This window comes from Lepisosteus oculatus, chromosome 11 (assembly GCF_040954835.1).
Source record: "Lepisosteus oculatus isolate fLepOcu1 chromosome 11, fLepOcu1.hap2, whole genome shotgun sequence".
NCBI lineage: Eukaryota > Metazoa > Chordata > Actinopteri > Semionotiformes > Lepisosteidae > Lepisosteus > Lepisosteus oculatus.
Window position 1 is genome coordinate 16,562,610 of NC_090706.1, and position 21,835 is coordinate 16,584,444.

General features: G+C 48.2%; 2 protein-coding genes across 18 annotated transcripts in view; both read right to left on the minus strand.

Moving 5' to 3' along the window:
- smarca4a (SWI/SNF related BAF chromatin remodeling complex subunit ATPase 4a) overlaps positions 1-6,460 on the minus strand; it is a 36,563-nt gene extending 30,103 nt beyond the window's left edge. For 8 of the 17 annotated variants that reach the window (XM_069195813.1, XM_069195822.1, XM_069195816.1 and 5 more), the window contains exons 1-3: positions 6,224-6,458; positions 2,188-2,451; positions 446-578 (exon numbers count right to left, since the gene is read on the minus strand). In XM_069195813.1, coding sequence (XP_069051914.1) covers positions 446-578; positions 2,188-2,409 — 355 coding nt within the window. In that variant the 5' untranslated portion in view covers positions 2,410-2,451; positions 6,224-6,458. Of the gene's footprint in view, positions 1-445; positions 579-2,187; positions 2,452-6,223 lie in introns of all 17 variants that reach the window. The other 9 variants (XM_069195826.1, XM_069195825.1, XM_069195827.1 and 6 more) reach the window with 2 other exon arrangements.
- Positions 6,461-7,984: 1,524 nt separating this feature from the next.
- On the minus strand, positions 7,985-21,604 carry atg4da (autophagy related 4D, cysteine peptidase a). Its single transcript, XM_006631608.3, has 11 exons — positions 21,296-21,604; positions 17,634-17,886; positions 16,783-16,866; positions 15,995-16,168; positions 15,160-15,502; positions 14,372-14,436; positions 14,049-14,197; positions 13,361-13,439; positions 13,192-13,268; positions 12,207-12,326; positions 7,985-11,500 (listed from the first exon to the last, which is right to left on the minus strand). The coding sequence occupies exons 2-11, from the start codon at positions 17,872-17,874 to the stop codon at positions 11,321-11,323; spliced, it is 1,512 nt and encodes a 503-aa protein (XP_006631671.3). The 5' UTR covers positions 17,875-17,886; positions 21,296-21,604; the 3' UTR covers positions 7,985-11,320.
- Between the last annotated feature and the right edge of the window lie 231 nt (positions 21,605-21,835).

Below are 21,835 nucleotides of genomic sequence, written 5' to 3' on the forward strand. Positions count from 1 at the left end.
AGCCAGCAACATGGCTTTGGACAGTGGGTGGAGACCCACACGAACCTGGGGAGAGCATATAAATGCAGGTAACAACCCAGGTCTGGAGCTGAACCCAGAGACGCTTCTTACTTGAGAATACTAATGTGCACATCACTATTCTGTGGCTTGCAGTTTCCCCACTTTAGAAATGGCTTTTAGCTCCTTACAGCTGTACGACAGCTTCTCGGCTGCATGAATGACCTGCCCGCTGTGGCACGGCCAGCTTCCCATGGGGCATGTGAGCTCGGCAGCAGCGCTGGCGCTGATGGGAGGAGCTGGTTCTGTTGGCGCCGCTAGGAGAAAGCCCATCGCCCTGGCCCAGACCGGGATAGGATAGGGAGAAGGGGGCTTGTCTTTGCTAAGAGGCACGTTTGCAGGTGTGCACTGGGAACCCCCGCTCAGAAAACGATAATGAAGGACCTACCTTGTGAATGCTGGTCCATGGGGCTCGGGGGCGGGCCCATGCCGCTGTGCCCCCCCGGTCTCATGCCCATCCCCTTCATCTGCCCGTAACGGGGGTCGTCGGGCATGCCTTTCTCATGCATGGGGTCCATGGGCTGCAGGATACCAAGGGCATAGATGAGGGAGAGATCTCACTTAAAGGAGTTCCAGTGTGGCCATGTCCCGATAATCAGAAAGGTGCTTATTCTTGGTCAGGGCTGCAGCACTGAGAGCACATGACGTCTAAACTTCCCCGGCTAATGGCAGGGCCAAGAATGAAGGGGCAGCTTCAAGAATCAAGGAACAGCAAACCAAACCCAGCCTAGAACAGCACTCCTTTCCTTGTTTGATTCCTTTCCTATCTGTCGCTCCCTCCCGAACAGCTAACACTCTTCCACTGGATGGAAAACAAGGTGGTTTCCCAGGGCAGACACTTCCCCTTTATTCCAGGTTCTTCCAGCTGGGGGATGTTGCAAAAACAGTGCAGAAATGCATGGTAATAACACCACATCACGCCTTCATTTTTCCCACCACTCATGTAATTGGGAGGTTGTGGGTTCAAATCCCAGGTGAGACGGTGCTGCCGTGCCATTGAGCAAGATACTACATCAGAATTACTCCAGTTAAATACCCGGACAGGCAAACAGTCAGAAAATTTATGCAAAATGCAAGTCTCTGAATCTCCTTCCCATAGGCCTGCTGTTTAAGGTCATGGGTCTCTCTTGAGTCCAACCTGAAATTCAGCACCAGGAATTATTTCAAAGCTGATTTCCAGGACAACCTGTCCAGAAGTTAATCGAAATGCCCAAGAGGCCATTAAATAGGCCTCCTCTGCTGGAAGCTGACAAACCTCGACCAAAAGCACAGACAACGGATCGCTGTACAATCACAGGCACAGTAAAGGCCAAGTCTGAAATAACAGGGCAAAAAAAGCAGACATGCTGTGAGACGCTCCTCTATAAAATCGAATACCTCTAAAAAAAACTCTCCTGATTCACGGAGAAAGGTTTACTATTGTCTAAGGGGTTTAATCATTTCTGTCATAACGTACATGGCGATCAACAATCCCCTTCTAGTTCAATGCCCTTTTCACATCATTGGCATGAAAAAAACAGGAATATAACCAAAAAAAACATAATGCTGTCTAAGGATAGACCATGCTTTTAAGCTATTTAACATATTGTGCTGCTCATCAGACTTTGTAAAGCAAACAGGTTTAAGCATTTGCCTCTTTGGAATTTTAGAGCTCTGACATAGTGATTTCTCTGAATCAGGATGTTCCAACTCTTATCCAGCAGATTTTCGACATCTCTTTAAAATACCACTACTGTAGAACTGGGAGGAACTAAGAAATCAATCTCACTGAGCCACAGATGTGATGATTTTAACAGTTAAGGACAAGATAGCCCTGCTGCAGATACACTGCCTGACCCTCCAGGACCGGCACTGGACAGCCCAGCTGCAGACACACTGCCTGACCCTCCAGGACCAGCACTGGACAGCCCTGCTGCAGACACACTGCCTGACCCTCCAGGACCAGCACTGGACAGCCCTGCTGCAGACACACTGACCCTCCAGGACCGGCACTGGACAGCCCTGCTGCAGACACACTGACCCTCCAGGACCGGCACTGGACAGCCCTGCTGCAGACACACTGACCCTCCAGGACTGGCACTGGACAGCCCTGCTGCAGACACAATGCCTGACCCTCAGTGCTCCCCTTACCTTGTGCATTTGGTGCATGTTATCCTGAGGGTACCCCGAAGGTCCCTGTGGGGGCAAGGGGTGCCCAGAAGACGGGGGTCCTGGGCTGGGTCCCATCATGCTGTGAGCAGAGCCCGGAGATGGCCCGGGACTGGGGCCCAGCATGGCGCCAGGGGAGGGTCCCGGGCCAGGGGAGGGTCCTGGCCTGGGGGTCCCACCCATAGGGGGGTCCGGGGTCGACATCTTCGCCTGATGCAGCTAGTGGGGAAACCAGTGAGCACCGTCCTGCAAGAAAAAAGAGCATGCATGAGAGAGATAGTCAGTGCCCAGCCCCAAGCAGGCAGGACCAATGCAAAAACACACAATAAGAAAGGTCTCAAATGAAAGGAGGCCAGTCTTTCTCATTGAGGAGCTGGAGATCAGGCTGGTGTCAGGAACCCCTCCAGCAGGTTTTGCGACATGGCTGGGAGTAAGATGAGTACAGCTTTCTTGCCCCTGCTGGGATTCGATCCTGGTCACCTCGCGGGCTCCGAGCACACACAGCGCCCCTCTCTAGGTGAGGGCCAACGCCACCACAATGGAAGAGCGGTCTGCTGTCTTGCGATGTCTAGATTGCAGAGGGAGGAGACGTCATATCTGTAACCAGCTCCGTGTGCAAGTCCTGTCTCACGCAGAGTGGCGCATTCACTGCGGAGCGGTGGCTCTGTGGCTAAGGATCTGCGCCTGTGGCTGGAAGGTTGCCGGTTCAAATCCCGCAGCCGGCAGAGCAAGGCCCTTAACCCCAGCTGCTCCAGGGGCGCCATATAAATGGCTGACCCTGCGCTCTGACCCCAGCTTCTCTCCCTGTCTGTGTGTCTCACGGAGAGAAAGCTAGGTATGCGAAAAGAAATTCCTAATGCAAGAAATTGTATAGGGCTAATAAAGTGATCTGATCTGCTTCCACACGGACTGCAGCGCATTCACTGATCTGCTTGTCTAGACTCTTCGTTTGCTCGAGTCTGCTCAAAATGCCCGCCTTCAAGCATACGGTTCCAGAACAACTTCAGCATCCAGCGCTTTTAAGAAGCAGCTCCTCTGCCTGCTCTCTCTTGGCCCCGTCTAAACAGCGCCGAAGTGATCAGGGCAGGAAGAACAGACATTCCCACACACATTCCCAATGTGAGCAGCTGCTCACATTTACATGGTTACAACCCCAGCTGGATCAGGGCAGTGCTGAAACTGGACCATTACATTTCCCACTCAGCGTTTTAAGAGATAAAAGCATAAGTAACAATAGCACTCCAACACAAAACCGAAACGAATTTCCCCCTGCTGTTAAATGAATCAAGAGGAGCCAAGCAAGCACAGAAGACTCAGCGGCCCCGAACGATCATGGCCTGTCGCTCTTTAGATTTTGGTTCATCGAGAAAAACAGACACCGACACCTAGCAAGCTCGTCAGTGCAAGGTGCTCCACTACAGAACAGGGCTCCAGAGAATTGGCATGATCCACATAGCTAATATACTGCCCGACCCCTTCTCATAAACAATCAACACTGAAAAAGCTTTTCGCAGGAGAGCCTATATACTACATCTGCAACTTCATCAACAGGTACAGGACCTGCCACAGCTGTCTGTCTAGACTGTGCTATCATCTACCCACTCCAGAAGGGCTTGCAGATAAAGCCCTACCACTGTGAATCCACATATTGCTCTGCGTCGATACAAAGTACTGCCCCTATATATCCACATATGGACTTAGTGGTTGTAAGTAAATATCAAACAACAAGCTTTCAGAAAGTTTTCCATATGTGGGTGTCACTGCCTCTCGACACGGTCGGGTCCCTTTTTCCAGAAGAACTCTTGCATTGAATACTAGAACTTTGATACAGACTCATCAGTCACAAACAGATGTCTGGGCTCTCCATCAGACCGACAGGTCAAACTGCAAACTGGTGAAGATGTGAATATGCTGCACCTTTTGTGCAGAGAGCAGCGCTACACGTTCAGAGTTCCCTTCTGTTTACGAGACAGAACTGGATATCTTAATCCGATTCACAAAAAGATATAGAATGTGAATGACCCAACTCGAGCAACTCTTGACTCAGTAAATCAGCGCATCTTGTTGATCTTGACGGGCACGATCATTTGAAAGTGAAAGACACTGTGACGATCCAGCATTTTAGCACAAACGCATCCTGATGAGGTGGTCTCACTGCCATTTTCCTGTTGAGTCCTCTTCAGATTGGCAGCGGGAAAACTATCCATCCAGCCCAAGGTTGCAGCGAGACCCAGAGACTATCCTTGCAAGCAACAGTCGCAAGGAACGATTCACCCTGGGTGGGACACCAGTCCATCACACACTTACAACAAGCCCTTGGAGAAAACTCCATTTTCTGCAAATAAAACACTTACACATGGAGGTCACAACAACACAAGGGGTGGGCACGGAGAGGACTGGGGTTGTGCATAATACAGAAAAGCAGAAGGGAACCCAAGACCTTGCGCAACGGGCCGGCACACTTTCTCCGAGAAAAGAAGAGTTTGGTTTAAAACCACTGTTGTGGCGTAAGTAAGGAAAACAGAACATACGTATTTTCCTTTGACAACCCAGATTAGAGTTCCCTGAACCCATGGCTACAGCCCCCCCTACAAAAGCACTTTTTTGTGTAGCTGGAGGCTGCAACTCTAATGGACCCCCCAAATATTCATTGATAAAAGCATCCCAAATTTACCTACACAACCTAACGCTGCTAGAGAGTTTTATGTGGACTCAAAAGCTTACAAAAGCTCTCCAAATGATAGAAAATTCTCAATTAAACACTTGACTTTTACACACCCTGGTAGCTGTAAACCTTTAAGAATGGTTCATACACCGACTGCAGACAGGACAGAATTGGCGACAGGGAAGTTTACCGAGAGCTAAAATGGGGAAAAATTAAAACACCATCCCGGACTACAACCTTTTACAAGAAAGGTAGAGTGCGACGGGGCTATTACAACTTTTAAATAACGTCTGTGTTGTTGATTTGTTAAGTAAAATGTTAATTTTGAGGCCTTTAACCCCTCAGATGCACAGGCTTCAAATCCTAAAGAATCCTTCAATTTGAAAACTCGAGTTGAACTGGTGGGACAGATACAGTCATTTTCAAAGTATAAAAATGACATTTCCTAAAGATAAAACGTACCTGATACTTATAACCGATTGGGGAGATATACATTTAAATATTTCTTCTGTATCTTCTATCCTAAACACGTTATGATAATTTGGAATAAACACAAAATGTCTGTCCAATAACAAAACAGGCAGTCTCAACATTACCAACATCAACAAGGAAAGGAAAAAAAAACGTCTAAACAGCCATAGTAGAGTCTGGCGGCTTTGAAAAGGCGTTTATTCGTGTTTAGGTGCGATGAGTACAGTAATAGAATAAATACATTTAAATTATTTCAGCATCGGAAAAAGTCAATATTAACCTACCTCACAAAAGCTTGTTCTCATTGTAAAAAGAAACACAGTAACGCCTATACATCATTATCAGACGCTTTTATTATGGAGGAAAAAAATGTCTCTCTGAACTTGGCCGTGTGAGAAGGGGGTATTTAAATTCTTCATTTTTCGAATAAAAACTGGAATTTCGTTCAGCTGGATACAAAGGGTGAAAATCGGGAGACAAAGAGCTACCAGCCGGCCATGCTGGTTTCTCTCGCTTAGCCTACGCTGGATATATATTTTAAGTTGATGTTTTCAGAAATCCCAGCAGCGAAAAAAGGCAAAACGTTATTTTTTAAGTGTATTGATCCGCCCGGCCTCCCGTACCCTTCCCGGTCTGTATTTCCCCCATAAAATAATTTCATTCATTCGAGCTGAGCGGTGGCTCACAAGCACACGGACCAAGGAGAAACATCTTTCAGCTGACGAGCCGAGCGCAGGGGAAGGAGGAGGAGGAAAAGGAAAGAAGGAAAAGCTCCAGACCGGCAAACAAATGAACGAAGGGGAAAAAAGGCAAAAAATAGGACCCGTTTTCGTGAAAAGGCCACGTAGAGACTCAACGGAGCAATAATCGAGGGGCGCTTACCAGCTCAGGGCAAATGCAGGTCTCACCGGCGCGTCTTCCCCCTCGCTTTCTGCGGAAACAAAGAGCTCCCTGCTGGCTGCACCCCCCTCCCTCTCTCTGTCGCCTGACTGTATTTCTCCAGCCACACCAACCATAGAGTCTGAGCGTTAGCGCCCCCCCTCCTCCACTCTCTCTCTCTCTGTTTTGTTTTTTCTAAAACCCGGCCGGCTTGTCCGAGCGCAGGCGCAGTGCCGGCACCACTGCAGGCGGAATGCGCCGCGGCAAAGAGGCCGGCCGGTGCGGCTCAGCCGGACGTGTTGGACGAGGTGGGGGATGGGGTTACTCTCAAACAGCGCCGAGTGCGCGTACGCGGCTCGCTCACGTCTTGCACCTGAAGAGCAGTACACTGTCGTTTACCAAATAACCTCCTTTCACCCGTACTCTAGCACCAGAGTAGATTCAGAAATCGCACAGAGAGCGTAAATAGTTTGGTCGCTAAGCGTTTTTACGCAGTAATCGTGCATTTCCCCAGGGTCTCCTATATTCGTATGTTCCGAAAGGTACCTTGGCAACATGTTTAAAGTGGTCCCTGGAAACTATTTTTTCCTCTCCCTAAGTTTTATCATCTGTTAAAAAGTGAGAATGAAGGGTCAAGCAAAATCCCGCTTAGGTCAGAAGATATCTTTTTTTTTAAATGACTAATCAGTTTGGGAAAAAAACCCAGAAGACACCAGGTTCTCGAGAAAAGGAGGATGAGACTGCCGCTGGGTCGCGGGATGGAGCCCCAGCGCTCAGACTCCAGGAAGCCCAGGAGTGGAGTCGAAGACCTCGCCCTCCTCAGGGACCGGCGGCACGTTTATCCCGGCGGAACCGCGGAGCCCGACACCCGGCCCGCGGCCGACGCTGCCTGTCTCCGCGACGGCGCGCAGGCCCGAACCCGTGAAGCCGTTTCCGGGACGGCCTGGACGCACTCAGCACGCCGGCGCTGATTGGGGGAGGGAGGACGGGCAGAGCAGCAGGTGTCTTCTGGCCCTGGCAGCACGTCTCGACCACCATCCTGGACAAGCCTTATGGGAATTCTAGCAAGGACCATGGACTCTCTCAGAGGCTGGTGCCACAGTGCCACTTGCGTGTCTTCCTCCGGCACTGCACCTCTGCCAGGAGACCAGTGCTGCCCAATTACTGACCCTCACCCCCATTCTCCCTACCCAGCCCGTTAGAAGCAGTCGAGGAGAGGCAGTACAACACTGGAACACCTCTTGCTCCAGAGTCCAGCAAATCCCACATAGTTTATAAAATACATTTGAAAAATCATATCCCATATACAGCATACTTTTTCCCCTCCAGTTCAAATAACTGGGTCCACCAAGTACATCGAGCCTAGCTCTAGAGAGCTGGAAGCAGGTGAACTGTTCTGATTAAGAAAATAAGACAATTCAGGTTGTACAGCGCCAATTTGGAAAGAAAGCAGCCGATAAATCCCCCCCAGAACAGAATTAGGTCATTTTGCTGCAGGTAACTCGAACCAGCTTGAACACTAGAAATCTCAAACCAGTAGAAATGGGCAACACTCACTGCTCTTGTATTTGCATTGGCTTCTATCATTAAACCTTTAATTTATTATCACACTCCATACTGTACTGTTAATTGAAGCCACCCTATGAACATCTCACTGGGGAGAGATTTTCAATAAAATTCACAGAAACCCACCCTACAGTTGTTCATTTTTTCCATTAATATAAAGGTAAATCAAGAAAAAGCAATTAAAACAAGCAGACATCGTTGTAAATTTCTTTCTTCTTTTAAAAAACAATTTATTGTTTTTCAGCATGTTTTGTGCAAACTCTTCCGTGGAAAGACACAGGAAGAGGATTAGTTTGCTTTCAGAATCTTTTTAAGTACAATAAATCTGAATGCAAGGAGAACTAGACCTGATGATTTTGTTTGGAAAAAAAAAAATGTTCCTAACTTTAAACATTGAATTAAACGGAAGTGTTTAAATATACACAGTACATATAAAGTTTTTTTTTTTTTAAATGTACAATCCCCAGGTAGAAAACTGCATCACACAGCAGGGGTCCAACACTGGAGTCAGATAATTTACACAGTAGATACGCATCAAGAACTATACTCCCGATACAAAGTCGGGCGTGACGATCGGGTTGTGCATGGCCTGCTGTGTGGGTTTGTGGCTGGAATGACATCTTAGATCTTTCTCCACTATGCAGAGGGAAGAATCAATAGACTCCAGAAACATGGGTGCTAGGAAAAGAAAGCAAACAGATGTGGCCAAGCGTTACATTAGCACCGATTTGCTATGGTCCTTCGGTTGCTCCTTTGTCCCAAATATTTTAGGCCCAATAAATTAATGGTGCATAGTAACTGCAGGCATCATGGTACTCGAACCAGAGCTTTTCTATGACCGGGAAAAGGCAAAGCTATGGGAGCTCAGCACCTGTACTTCAACCCTGCAGTAGTGATTTTTGGTTTTTCCTGGCAGGAGAGCGCATGCTAGCAAAGCACTGATGCATACGACCACCTAGGCCTGGATCCACTGTCACTTTCAAGTCAGTGGCATGAGCAGAGCCGTCCTGTCCACCGAAAGATGGGCCGCGTCAGATGAATAACCTTTCATAGGAAGGCTAATGCTGACTTCGCACATAAGGTTCAGGGCTGTATATTAGAAAGGCCTCAACTCCACACTACACAGACAATGCCTGACAGAGCCAGCCCAGACTGTGTAGCTATGAAGACGGGGCGACTTAACCACCCACCCCCTCAAGTTTGTGTGCCAAGACCAGTCAGAAAGATGCCGATAAAAACTGATTTAACTCTTAAAACCAGAAGGGCGGGGGATCAAGGAGAAGGTGTCAAAGAGCTAGGGATGTAGAAAGAAATCACAAAGCTCTCCGTTGGCACCCATCAAAGCAGAACACGCAGCACTTCCGGCCATGATGGAAACAGTACAAACACTGACTGGGAGAGGGACGGATCTGAACATGCTGCTCAACTTGCTGGTGTAAACCTGAAAGCGCAGGCTACTAGACAAAGACGACCGCTGAAATCCAGACGTGGGCGGCGGCGGGCGAAACTGACCCAGAGGGGGACAGTGCCTGCAGAGAGGAGGGACTACTGCTGTACTGCTCTGTTGACTGAAGTGTAATTCAGCACTTCAACGTGGTGAATCAGGCCACTATCCAGCACAGAAACAAAATTACCCGAGTGCAATTTGTGATGAAAACCCAGTGGGGAAGATCTGTGTGGCCAGATTCACATGGAAGGTGCTTGACTGGACAGAAGTCCGAACACGACCTGCAAATATAAACATCAGGCTGTATTTGCGATGGCAGTTTCGTTTGGCCCGAGAGGTAGGATGTTCTTCCTAGACTCGACATATTCAACATGGGTATCCGATCAGGGCATAATCCCACAATGCAGAAGCCAGAGGAACATGTGTTACAGCTGTACGAGCCAGGAGTCAGCACTAGGATCCTTAAAAGGCCACAATCTGCCACACCATTCAGTTTGGGGTCCCCCATTCCAATTCGATAGGTCTGAATGTTTTCCCACTCAGTTCTTGAGCCAACTGAATTACAGCAGTGCAGTACCTTTCAGCAGCCCTTAAAGAGCCAGCTCTCTAAAGAAGGATATAAGATCTAAAATGTGCCTGTCCTCCAGGACAGGACCAGCTGAAGACCCACAGCAACAGGCTTTAGTGGCTCTGAGGATTTGGGAAAGATTAGAGAGTCTTCTGGACTGGGGCCTTGCCGACACAGGTGGGCCTGTTTTCTACCTCAAGAGAGGAATGCTTAACCCCATGGCTAATTTGCCCCATTATCTGCGCTTACCATGCAGGAAAGAACCGACTTCCTGAAAAGATGACAAGTTTAACAGCATCCTCCACTCTCTGCTTAGATAACACACTTCGATACTTTGGCTTGCAGATGAATTTCAGGTAAGGCCTCTGTTCACAGCACACAGAGAGGAGCAGTGACTGTTGAGATCTTTTGCCCTATTACTATAAGCCTAAAGGTCACTTTGCTAACGTGAGCCTACGAGTTACTCGGTTTTACTCACAAAGGGCGTGTGCAGAACCTTTTCAAGCATCAGTGTTAAACAGAGCTGTGCAATGCAGAATTCATCTTCCAAGAGGGGGAGCACTTCGAGAAGACAATCTTCAATCACTAAAAACTCCTTTGCCGTTTTATAAATATAATCACATACTAAACGAAAGAACTTTGTCCGATTGTAAAAACGTCTTTAAAAAAAGAAAGCCGGCTAGATTTGCATACCCAGGGCTCAGCGCTAACCCAACTCGGGAACAACTGCCCTTCTTTCAGAACAGGTTGTTCCCATTTCCAACTCAGCCGTCTGCACCTGTCCAGCATATCCCCGGAACAATTTGTTTTGAAGAAATAAAATAAATAAAAAAACACCACCAAAAGATGCAAAACAAAATCTAGACTCCCATCTTCTAGACTGTACAACTGAGGAAGTCATTTAACATTTCCTGCTAGTGTTAACGTGAGCTAACTAGAGTTTGTGACTGCAAACTGGCACTGTAGGCCACAGAACAATGCAGCAATTGAGAGCACCGGAACTATTTGGGTACCAGCCGTGTGGTACAGAGCACACGATCACATGAGAAATCAACAGCAGAGTGGACAAATGTAGACAGCCAGCAGTTCTTCCACTCCATGCAGTTACAAGTACTTATTCCACACGATCCTTAACTTAAGAGTAGTCAGCAAAGGGGTCAGTTCATTCAGGACCGCTTCAATTAACAAGGGAGGGATCAAAGTCTTGCAATGGCATGGATAAGTAGGACGCTGGGCTACTTAAAGGGGTACAACCCTTTCAAGTTGCCGATTAAAAACAAAAAAAACAAAAGACCCTAAAACCAGGATTAGCGACTCCAGTCCTCGCGAGCTGTAACATCTGGAAGAATCGCACATGTGCGTCTCAATGAGCCGCCGATTAAGACCCAGGAAAGGTCTCCTTGTCCAGTCCACTGGCTTGCAGACGGACAGGAGGCCGAAGGAGACTGCCGGCCCCCGTGGGCCACATTATCTGAAGAGCAGGGGGTGAGGGCGGCTCCTTGGCGGTCGCCCCGCGAGGTCACAACAAGACAAAGTCATCCATGCTGCCCCCATGCGTCCTGGACAGGTGTCCCGCGGGCAGGATGCAGCCCCGGTGCGCAGAGGGCATTCCAGCGTGCTCTCCCAGCACGTAGTCCTGGCTCTGCCCCTCCGCAAAGGTGAAGATGGGGTACTTCTCCATGGGGGAGGAAGCCAGCGCCTGCAGGGAAAAAACGGGGATCCTGAGCGGACGTTCGGGCCACAGCAACACGCCAGACTACATGGTGCAGAATTAAAACCAAGAGTCGAAAGGAGCTCAGCACGATGCATCGGTTCTAGCAAGCAAACGTTTTAAGTGTGATCTAGTTAAAAAAATTGAAGGTGGCCTTCAAAGACTTTGGCAAGGAATTCTTAAGTCTCACAACCCGTGTGAAATGTCTGCTCTCCATAGGCAGGGTTCCCACTCATTTTTTTACCAACAAAATTACATTTCCACTACTTTTCCTGCATAATTTACATCATGCATGTCCTGGGCCTTCATCTTTTTGGAGTTACTCCCTTCATTTGGAGACACTTCCTCTCCCTTGTGCTTCGTGCTTCTCCTGTCTCTCCCCCTTCACACCTGAAGATGACTCGGAAGCAACAATCCCCGTATCCACACAGGAATCGGGGGACAAGAAGACGCACCCCCTCATCAGTGCGACCTGTCGGAGTGGTTTCATTATTTGATACCGGCCTATCAGGCGCTGGTGCCCCACAATTAGAGGTTAGAAGAGTGTTGTGTCTCAGCCTGGCACATCTGCTCTTCATTAGCTGGGGGGGTTGCTGTATTAGGTCCTAAATTGGGGCACCCTATTCTTCTCTCTCAGTCCGGGAGCAGAGTTAAAAAGGAAAAACAGCTGGGAAGGAGCAAACAGGAAACTCACAGCCGTGACAGCCGAACACAGAGACTCGAAGTCCTTCCTGCTCCTGGCGTAGAAGCCTATGGTACAGCTGGGGTCCATTCGGCTGAAGCTCATCTTCCGCGGGGAGTTACAGTGAAACGACTGGGGGAGGGGCAAAGAGAGCGAGAGAAAATAGGGTCAGTACATTTTCTTAATCTTTTTTTTTCTAAAGCCAACCTGGAGGAATGCGAGTGAGGTACCTTATTCAAGTGTACAACAGCTCTGTCTTGCCCTCTCAACAGAAACTTAACTGATACTCCTCAGCGCCACAGCAGTCGGGTTAACAGCTGAGCGACAGCAGGGAAGCATGGCTTTTAACACACACACTGTTGCTGAACAGGATGAACATCCTAATCCTCCGCTTGTCTCAAGACTCATCCCGTTCACCAGCAACTCTGTCAAATCAGTTAAATGCTTATTTCTAAGGTCAGGCCTTACAGGAATATGGTTAGATGAATAACAGGGGCAGCATGGTGGCACAGTGGCTCACAAAAAGAGCAGCACTGGTGCCCTGGGTTCAATTCTGGATCTAGGGTGCTATCTGTGTGGAGTCTGCATGTTCTCCCTTGGTTTGCATGGGTTTCCTTCCACAGTTCAAGGCCTACTGGTAGGTTAATACGCTAATGAGCAAACTGGCCCTTCCGTCCATTCCGTCCAGAGTGTCCCCTGCCTTGTGCCCGTTATTTGCCAGGATAGGCTCCAGCTCACCACGACCCTGAACTGGATGAAATGGATTGATGTTGGTTCTGCCCATAGAAATAAGCATTGCAAGAGGACTAGCTAAAAATGCTCCCCATTTTTGGAATCATCTCTTCCTCACACAGCAAGTCCTTTTAATAAGCACAAGGACGCAGACTCTTACACAATGCAGGCGGTGGGAAGGAGGGCATGAGTGATTTCCCCCTGCAGAACGACAGTGCTCTGTGGCTGCACAGTGTTCCTAAAAAAGAACTAGGAAAGTTCTAACCTCCAGTGGGAAGTGGTCTCTAGTGACGTCCACCACAGCTTGACAGTAGTGTGGGTCCAAATACAGCAACTGCTCATCTGTCCAGCAGAAAAAGGTCAGGAGGAATGGTCAGAAACAGATGCAGCGATGCCAAAAATTCAGACTGTGCCATATTCTTTCCACATCTTACCTTGGAACCCAATGAAGTAGAGGGAGTGTTTGGGCTTCCCCCCAATGATTCCAATACAGCAGTCTAAACTGAGAATGCTCTACAAGGAGAGAGAAAGGGAGACATTCCTGGTGTCATGAGCAGGGCTCACATTTCCAAATTACATCGCTCACTGCAAGACATGGCAAAACACTTTAGATAGGCTAGGAAACCACTCACACAGAGATGTAGTGCACTATACAGAATTCCCCCACTGGCAGGAATCACTCATATTTTAGGTGTTGGCTGCGTAATAGTCACTGAATATCAAAGTCTTCTGGTTGATACTTCATCCAAATTGATCTATAGTTTAAAGCTGCATAATTTGTATGTAAACAAGAGATTGGTCTGGAATTTTAGACCTTTAAAGAGCTACAAGTGCTGGAAAAAATCTGGGTACAGCAGCAACATCCACCACCTGGAGTTTGAATCCATGACCCTCTGGTCCAGAGCCTGGAGCCTTGACCACCATCCACACTGCTGCCCAGGAAGAGCAAACAGGCCTGAAGGTTCAAGTCAACACATGTTCGCCTGCCACAGATGAGCACACTATTCATGGGGCGGGAGTCTTGCACTCAGGGTATTCAATACTGTAAGGCACTGAAGACCATAAAGAACTTGAAACTCCCCCTGCGACAGGCGCAGAGCCTCTGTTCAGGAATAGCAGTACCTTGACGCACTCCGTGTAGACTGGGTTGAGAGTCTCACCCCCCAGGCGGACAGGAACCAGGATGATGACCGACTTCCAGCTGGGGCTGGGTGCAGACAAGCCCTCCGTCACGCCCTGCTCACACAGCCTCGCCACATCGCCCTTGTACACTGAGCAGAAAGACACCAGCACAGCTCAAACCCTGGCCTGTGGCAATCGCCTTGCAGCTGCAAAACTGTTAATCACTCCACAGTGACCAGGAGTCAGGCCAGTCTTAAGCAAACTAGACATAAGGTACAGGGTTTTGAGGTTGTGAAAGTTAAGGTAAAACGCAGGGCACTCACCAGTACAGTCCTGAGATACATACACCGCCAGATTTCGGATATCTGTGGCGTTTGCAACAGCTTTGCTGGAAAGACAGAAGAGGAATCCCTTCAGAGATGAGCTTCCTTCTAGATTATACACAGTCTCCTAGCAGCAATGGTTTAAATGGTCATGGAAGTTTTTGGGAAAACAGATACAAGGTTAAAATCTGCATGAATCTTTCAGGAGAGGTCGGGACATCACTGTAGTTTAAAACAGTTATCTGGAACATGCAACGAGCCCAGACCTTCGACTAAAGTGCCGCAGGAGGCTCTCCTTTGCATACCGAAAGAAGAAAGTATCAGGGAGCACCAGCACAAAGACCTGCACCTGTTTTGATATCAACCCCCCACCCCCTCCCACGATCAGCTGACTGTACATAGAAACCACTATTCAAAGCAAAGCAGAACTATTAATTAGCCAGAATAAGACATGTATACAGCCATCTGGGATAACCAACAATCCCATTAAAGAGCTTAGTCTGACATCACAATAACAATAAAGGTTGTGTTGTGTTGTGTTTTATTAGGATTCAGGTACTGGCATTTGAAGATGAGCAGATGTCACAAGTATAACCATCTGTAAATTCAGTGTCAAGGTCCTGATGAAATATTAATAACGTAAGATCTTGCTCCTGGAGTCAAGTCCATGCAAGTTCACTCAGCACAAGTGAGCAAGTGCAACATTTCCCCACAAACCGATGTTAGCTGATAGAAGCACACACAGATCTCTCGTCCCGTGCAGAGCTGGGTGAAAGCTAGGCTCTTACCAGATGATGTGTGCCACAATGGAGGGCCCATACCAGTCCCCCGCCTTCTTCCCTGAGCTCTTGCCCAGCTCCACCAGCTGGTGCACCCCGAAAGGGGCGTGAGGGTGATCCCCGAACCAGGACACCACTCGGCGGTGCACAGCCTCAGAATGCGGGTCCTGACTGTGCCCCGGGGGGGCCCTCCTCCCTGACCCCTCGACGCCGCTGCCGTGCCCCCGGGGAGTCTGGCAGGGAGCCCGGGAGAGGGGTGGGCCAGGAAACAGCCCCCCGCGGGAGGGGGAGCGGGGCTTCAGCACCTCCATGTCAACGTCCGCCAGCTGATGGGCACCCGGCCACGTCCACTCTGCAACGACACCCCATTATTAACCGCTACAGCGACCAACACCCCTGCAGTAACTCGGCTCAGCCCGAACCTCAACAGGAGAGAATCCTGAGCTCTTCCAGGGGAAGAAAGTCTTAGATTCTGCAGATGATCAGAGCCTCGCCCTGCAAAGTTTGCTCCAAGGTAAACCTGGAGAAATCCCAGACTTCCAACTTGTTTAGCATGTTGGCATTTACAGATTTTAACACAAATGCCAAATAGTTAAACCAATGCATCCATGCATTTGCCTCTCTCTACCCCTTTGTGCTAGAATGTGGAAACTGTGAATCTACATGCATCCTTTCATATTCCTCCTGACATGACCCGGTGCACAGGAATAAAACAACTTGAATAAAAATCAGCCATGCACTTGTACTTCACAGCCCATCGCAGGAGTACAAGCACCAGCTGGAATCTGCTCACACTGCCTGATCACTCTCTGCTGAAAGAGCTGGCCCGGGCAGGCTCACTGACCTGAGGGCAGCAGGTGTGCCAGCAGGCCCTGGGCCAGCAGCATCTGCCCGCTGCGCAGCATGCAGCCCCAGCCGCAGTCCGTGGTCCACACCGAGCCCTCCAGCTGCGGGAACTCCCGCCGGTAGGTCAGCCACACCCGCGACACGAAGTCCCGCTGGAAGCGCTCCACCTCGTCTGCAAGGGGGAGGGACAGCTGGGTCACGGGGCGCCCGCGGTACAGCCGCTCAACCTGGACCACCGCTACCACGGTTACCATCGGACACCTCTACCGGGCCTAGCGGCTCGGGGGGTTCTACAAAACCGTGGGGGGGTCCCCTTTAAAAACCCTGGGCCATTTCCGCACACAAAAAACTCAGCGTGCTGTGCTACAGCTAATAAGAAGTTTAAAAAAGTTAAAAGGAAACTACGGTTACTCAGGGCTGGGTTCAAATATATTCAAAAGCTGTTTCCTACAGAATATTCCTAAAAAGGCACAGCCCAATGGAGGGCTCTACCCATATTGCTGCATCACAGTCATTTACACATCAACATATATCAAACCAGGCAGCACACATAGGTACTATATAGGACGAAACCAGAAGTCCTCAGAACAGCACGCCCCGCTAATCTAAATCTTCCCCACATCAATATCGCTTTCTTTCTGTGTTTTCAGATACTATGCAAGACCTCGGACAGTTAATATGATCAATGTGCTGTTGAAATAAATGAAACACAATATCGGTTGTCCAACACACAGGAGAACGGTGCCAATCCAAAGTGGTGTTCTCCACTGACAGGCGTGAACATACCTTCATCGTTGAGCACGTAGATCCGGCCCAGCAGGATCAGGGGGGAGGTCTTGTTGAAGCTGGTCTTCATTTTGACTGACCACCCTGTTGAAGGGGGGAGGAGAAGAGAAACGAGAGATTTAGCACAACGAAAGCCACAAGGAAGCTCTGGTGCTAGGAACACACATTTTCCCCAGCTGCTCCATCACCCTACAGCTGTGGTCCATCACCCTACAGCCTATATGATTCTCCGTTGTCTGTGCCTGACCGCACAAATCCATCACCCTGTAATTAAGACGTTCAGCTGCCAGCTATTGTTTCACTACAGAGTTTAATGCAACATTTCATTTTAACACTTGCTTCTGTTAGGTCAGTGCTCTGTGACGATAATTTTTTGCTCGTACGGGGCAACTAAAATTCAAGAAAAGAAAAACTATTTTCTAAACCAGACATTGGCAGCTCTGGTTCTGGAGAAGGAACAGTCTTCCAGTAACAGGAAAAGCAGGTTTTGTTCCCAACTTCCCAATACAGAATATTACAGCAATCAGAAAAAACAGACCAGCTTCCCCAAGCAGAGCAAATACCAGGTCCAGTGAAGACACTGAGCTTGACATACTGATACGTGGAAGCTGCGCGGAAGTGTGCTTAAAACCAAGAGCTGGAGACCTCTTTTTTTTTTGTTTTACACAAAGAGTGGGGGGGGTGTGGAACTAGCTACCTAGCTATGTTGTTGAAGCAGATTCGTTGGATTCCTTCAAGAAAAGGCTGCAAGAGGTCATTGAATTAACTAGCTACTGACAGGCTGGACCAAAGTGTAACCTGTCTTCTGTTCTGATTGAGAGCCAGGGTCACAGATCATGTGCTGTACTGACCGTACTTGACGTTGTTCCAGGCGGACATCAGCTTGGCTTTGAGGCGGTCCACCTCATCCGGCTCGTCGTTCCCAAAGTAGTTCCTGGGGTCACGGGGCGGCCTCCTGCCAGCAGGGGGCAGCAGATCCTCCTGCTGGGCCCCGGCCCTGTACTGCGCTGCGCTGGGAGAGACCGAATTCATGGCCTCGGGGATGTGGCTCGTGGGGGGTCCGCAGCTGCCTTCCGTCTCGGGGACTCTCATAGCCTCGGCACCCTGGCGGGGAGGTTGAGAGCGATCAGGTCAACTAATAAAAAAAAGTCACACCTAACCCAAAAAACACCCTGGTATCAGTTCTTGTATTACTTGTGGAACAGGCCACGATGTAGATGAAAAACAATACCAGGAAACAGTCGAGGAAAGCACCGCGTGACGTGGTTTGAAGGAATCCGCTCTCAGACTGAAGAGACACGAGACGTAGCTCCGGGAGAAAGAACACGACACACTTGCACACAGACAGTGAGTCCTATTGAGGCTGCCTATTGCACAACAGGCCCTGACAGGCGTCAGCCATTCACCGACGTGCACAACAGAAACTAAAACGTAGCCCTTTTAACCACAGAAGAGGACTTCACAAAGGCTGGAGGCCAAGAGGAACACTGAACAAAAAAAAAAGGGCATGGGACTTGCACGAGACTGGGGAAAAAAAAAGCAAAAATTCAACCCCCCCCCACCTTGTAAAACTGTGGAACCCACACCTCCTGCGAACAAGATCTCGACCACAATGGGGTTTGATCTTTCAGAAACACCAAGTGTTTCACTTTTGGTTGGATGGCCATCCAGTCTAAATATACTCTCTGCAGTTTACCTTTAGCAAACAGTCACAACAGTAAATCAATTGGGGATTCTGACAAGTGAAAAAAGGCATTTAACAGCTAATACCTAGGTGTGCGAACTCTTTGGCATTCAGCACTTTGTGAAAGACACTTTCCCTGAAAGGCACTAGATAAGGTTTGCTGAAAAACGTCAATCACTTTAACAGATAAGATCCACAGCTGTTCAAATTCTGCTTCACCAGAAACTGCATCTTGCAAAGGACTGCGTAGAGTCCCGAAATGGATCTCACTGCTATGCAACTGGGAGTCTGCTTTTTCGTTTCCCTTCCCAGAAACACCCCACACCCTGTTTGGGAAGTATAATTTCCCAGGTTCTGTACTTGACAGTGTCTGGAGTTTTAGGATATTGTCTAATCAATCAGGGCAGCTACCATTCTCCTCTGATGCGTGCTCTGTGTAGCTCCTCAGCTGTCCCTGTGCTCTGCTAAAGGCCATCATGTGACATTTTGTAGACTATAAACCTACTGTTACATAGTATATTACAGTAGGGCTTTTCAACTCCAAGCACATGCTTTCCTGCTACAGAAATCTAGGGCACATAGAAGTGGAACGCTCAATCAATGGGGGCTATTTCACTACATAAGCAGAAAAGCTCTTCAATAATACTACATAATTCCTTACACTCAGATAGCACTGTTCTGGTCATTCTACTCAAAAGCTATATAGGTAATGGGGACTCCCCTCCACCACTACCAGTGTGAAGCCCCCATATGGATGATGTGATGGCAGCAAAGTGCACCAGTACACTCATCACACATCAGCTATCAGTGGAGAATAATGAAGCTAATTCAGAGATGGGGATTTACTAGGAGGCCATGATTGGTAAAGGACAGGGGGAAGTTCGGCCAGGACACCACTACTCTATTTGAGAAACACCCTGGAATTTTCCCCGACGATGAAGAATCAGGAATTTGATTTTACATCTCATCTGAAGGGCAGTGCTTTTTTTACAGTATAGTGTACCTGTCACTATACTGGGGCATTAGGACCCACAGACTGCAGGGTGAGCACCCCCTACTGGTCTGACTAATACCTCGTCAGGCAGCAACCTTAGCTTTCCCAGGAGGTCTCCCATCCAGGAACTGACCAGGAGCACACCTGTAGAGATTCAGTGGGCCACCAATTGTGAGTTGCAGGGCAACACAGCAGCTCATACAATTCTTTAGCAATTTCACTTTCCGCCCACATATTCTAGTGCATTTCATGCGGAAAAAAAGGAATCCACCCATCCATTCGCTAAAACCCTTTTTCCAATTCAGGGTCAGAAGTGAAATGGAGCCGAACCTGGCAATCAGACGCAAGGCGGGGTCCACCCTGGACAGGACACCAGTCCCTCGCATGGCAGACGCAGACAAACACACACACCAATATCGATTTTCCCAGAAGCCAGCTAGACTACCATTATGATTGGGACTGTGGGTGGAAGGTGGAAAGCGGAGCACCCGACAGAAACCCACACAAACCTGGAGGGAACATGCAAACTCCACACAGACTGTACCCCAGGAACTCACCCCAGGGTGCCAGTGCTGTGGACCACGGTGGCATGCAAACAAAAGCAATCTATTTGCTCTATTTGTGCTTGAGCCGTCTTGTCATAGGTGTATATTCAGTTGATCAGTGTATCAGGTTTGGACATCTATAGTGTTGTCGATTTTAAAGAATTATATTAAATTATCCAACCCCTGACCAAGAACAAGACAACACAGCCCTTCCTGATTAAGTCACAGGAGGCATTGTTCCCTTATCACCTACTGATTCAATCGGTTGGGGGCATTGAAGCCAACACTGACAAGGGGTAAGGAAGACAATAGGTAAGCCCATTAACATAACGGGTTCGAGAGCTCCTGATTTACATTCTGGATTCAGAAGGAAAAGAACAGGCTAAGCTTTTCATTCACTGCATATAGGCTCTCGGCACGGAAGAAGGAGGGGGAGGGGAGATTGAAAGAGCACCACGTTTCTCTTCTCCCAAATCCTTCCAGGCTACAAAGCTTTTACCAGAGACCAACCCCGGGTTAGACAACGTGGTTTATCGGTATCACTGGACTGACCCCGGAGAAAGAGATGCCAACCCTCTGAAGAAATCGCCGGCTTATTTTTTAACATAGAACTAAAATTCCTCTCCCACCGTGCAAAGATTAACCAACTCCGGGCGCACCACTGACCATCTTGAGGAGATGTGTACACAACACGACCAGCAGCATAGAATTCCAGTTCCAGTTTTATTATTAGGCTGAAGCCATTTATGGGCACGACAAGTAGGGCGCACGGTGTCACCTGTGATTCGAATGAGAATTCCGACATTTCCCCCCAGAATGCACGTTAATAGAAACCGGAGTGGAGCAACGATCGTGGGATGAACTGAAATTGTTTTAGCAAAGCTGCTGATCTTAAGAGGCTTGTTCGCATCCCTAGCTCTAGATTTAAAGATTTTCCAAGCCCTTGAAGAAAAAAAAAACACATGTATATGAGAATGTGTTCATCCTTCTTCATTAATGCAAGCAGAAGGCTGTAGGTCGGAATTTAGTTGACAATGTAAATGCACTTAAGGATCGATACATAATAATACTCGTTCTGCAGCACATAGCGTGTGCGTGAATTGTATTAACTGCAAATGTCCAAATTCGCTAAAAGGCACGCATGTATTACCACAGTATAATCCATCACACATTTCAAATCTAGTTTTATCTCGGCTCGATGAGGGGACAAAACACAATGCAACAACCGCAGAGTGTCTAACAGAAAAGTACCCCGATATCCAAAAGATTCGTAAATAAAACAGTTCTCACCTAAATTTGCAGATCTCCATCGTCGCAAACAGCATTTACAAGTTAACTTTTCACTTAAAACAGCTGAAGACAGGAAGATCGAAACACTGTTTTGTTTATCTTAGTGCTGGTCAGTATCATCACTCTTTTAAAATACAGCTAAGCAGAAAAAATATAATTTTAGCCTATTTCTGTGCAACACTAGCATCCTTAATAACTGGCGCTTCCTATCTGAGTCCAGATATTTAAGTCACGAAAACATCAGAACTCAAAATTTCCTTGTAAACGCTGTGGCGAAGAAAATAGATGTTCACTGTTCCGGAAATTATAACAAGCCCCCGCTCTGACGAAAACCGAAGGGCCAGCCCATGGCTTTTTCGGATTGGCTAATGCACAATCATACCTTTTATTGATTGGGTTAAGATACGTCAATCACGACGGAACGCCCAAATTCTGTCTCACATTGGTCCTTGGCTCATGTGACCATAAACACTACCCATGATCCCCCATCATCACCGTTTTTGAGTTCACCTACAAAAGATCACGACGTTTTATCTGTTG

Bases quoted from the DNA above. Each gene is read 5' to 3' on its own strand.
- atg4da (XM_006631608.3), bottom strand. From the start codon at position 17,874: ATGAGAGTCCCCGAGACGGAAGGCAGCTGCGGACCCCCCACGAGCCAC. The intron at 16,867-17,633 runs GTCAGTACAGCA...CCCCTTCAACAG, and splicing joins CTGGAACAACGTCAAGTACG to GGTGGTCAGTCAAAATGAAG. The intron at 11,501-12,206 runs GTGAGTTTCCTG...TTTTCCCTGCAG, and splicing joins TGTGTTCGGCTGTCACGGCT to GCGCTGGCTTCCTCCCCCAT.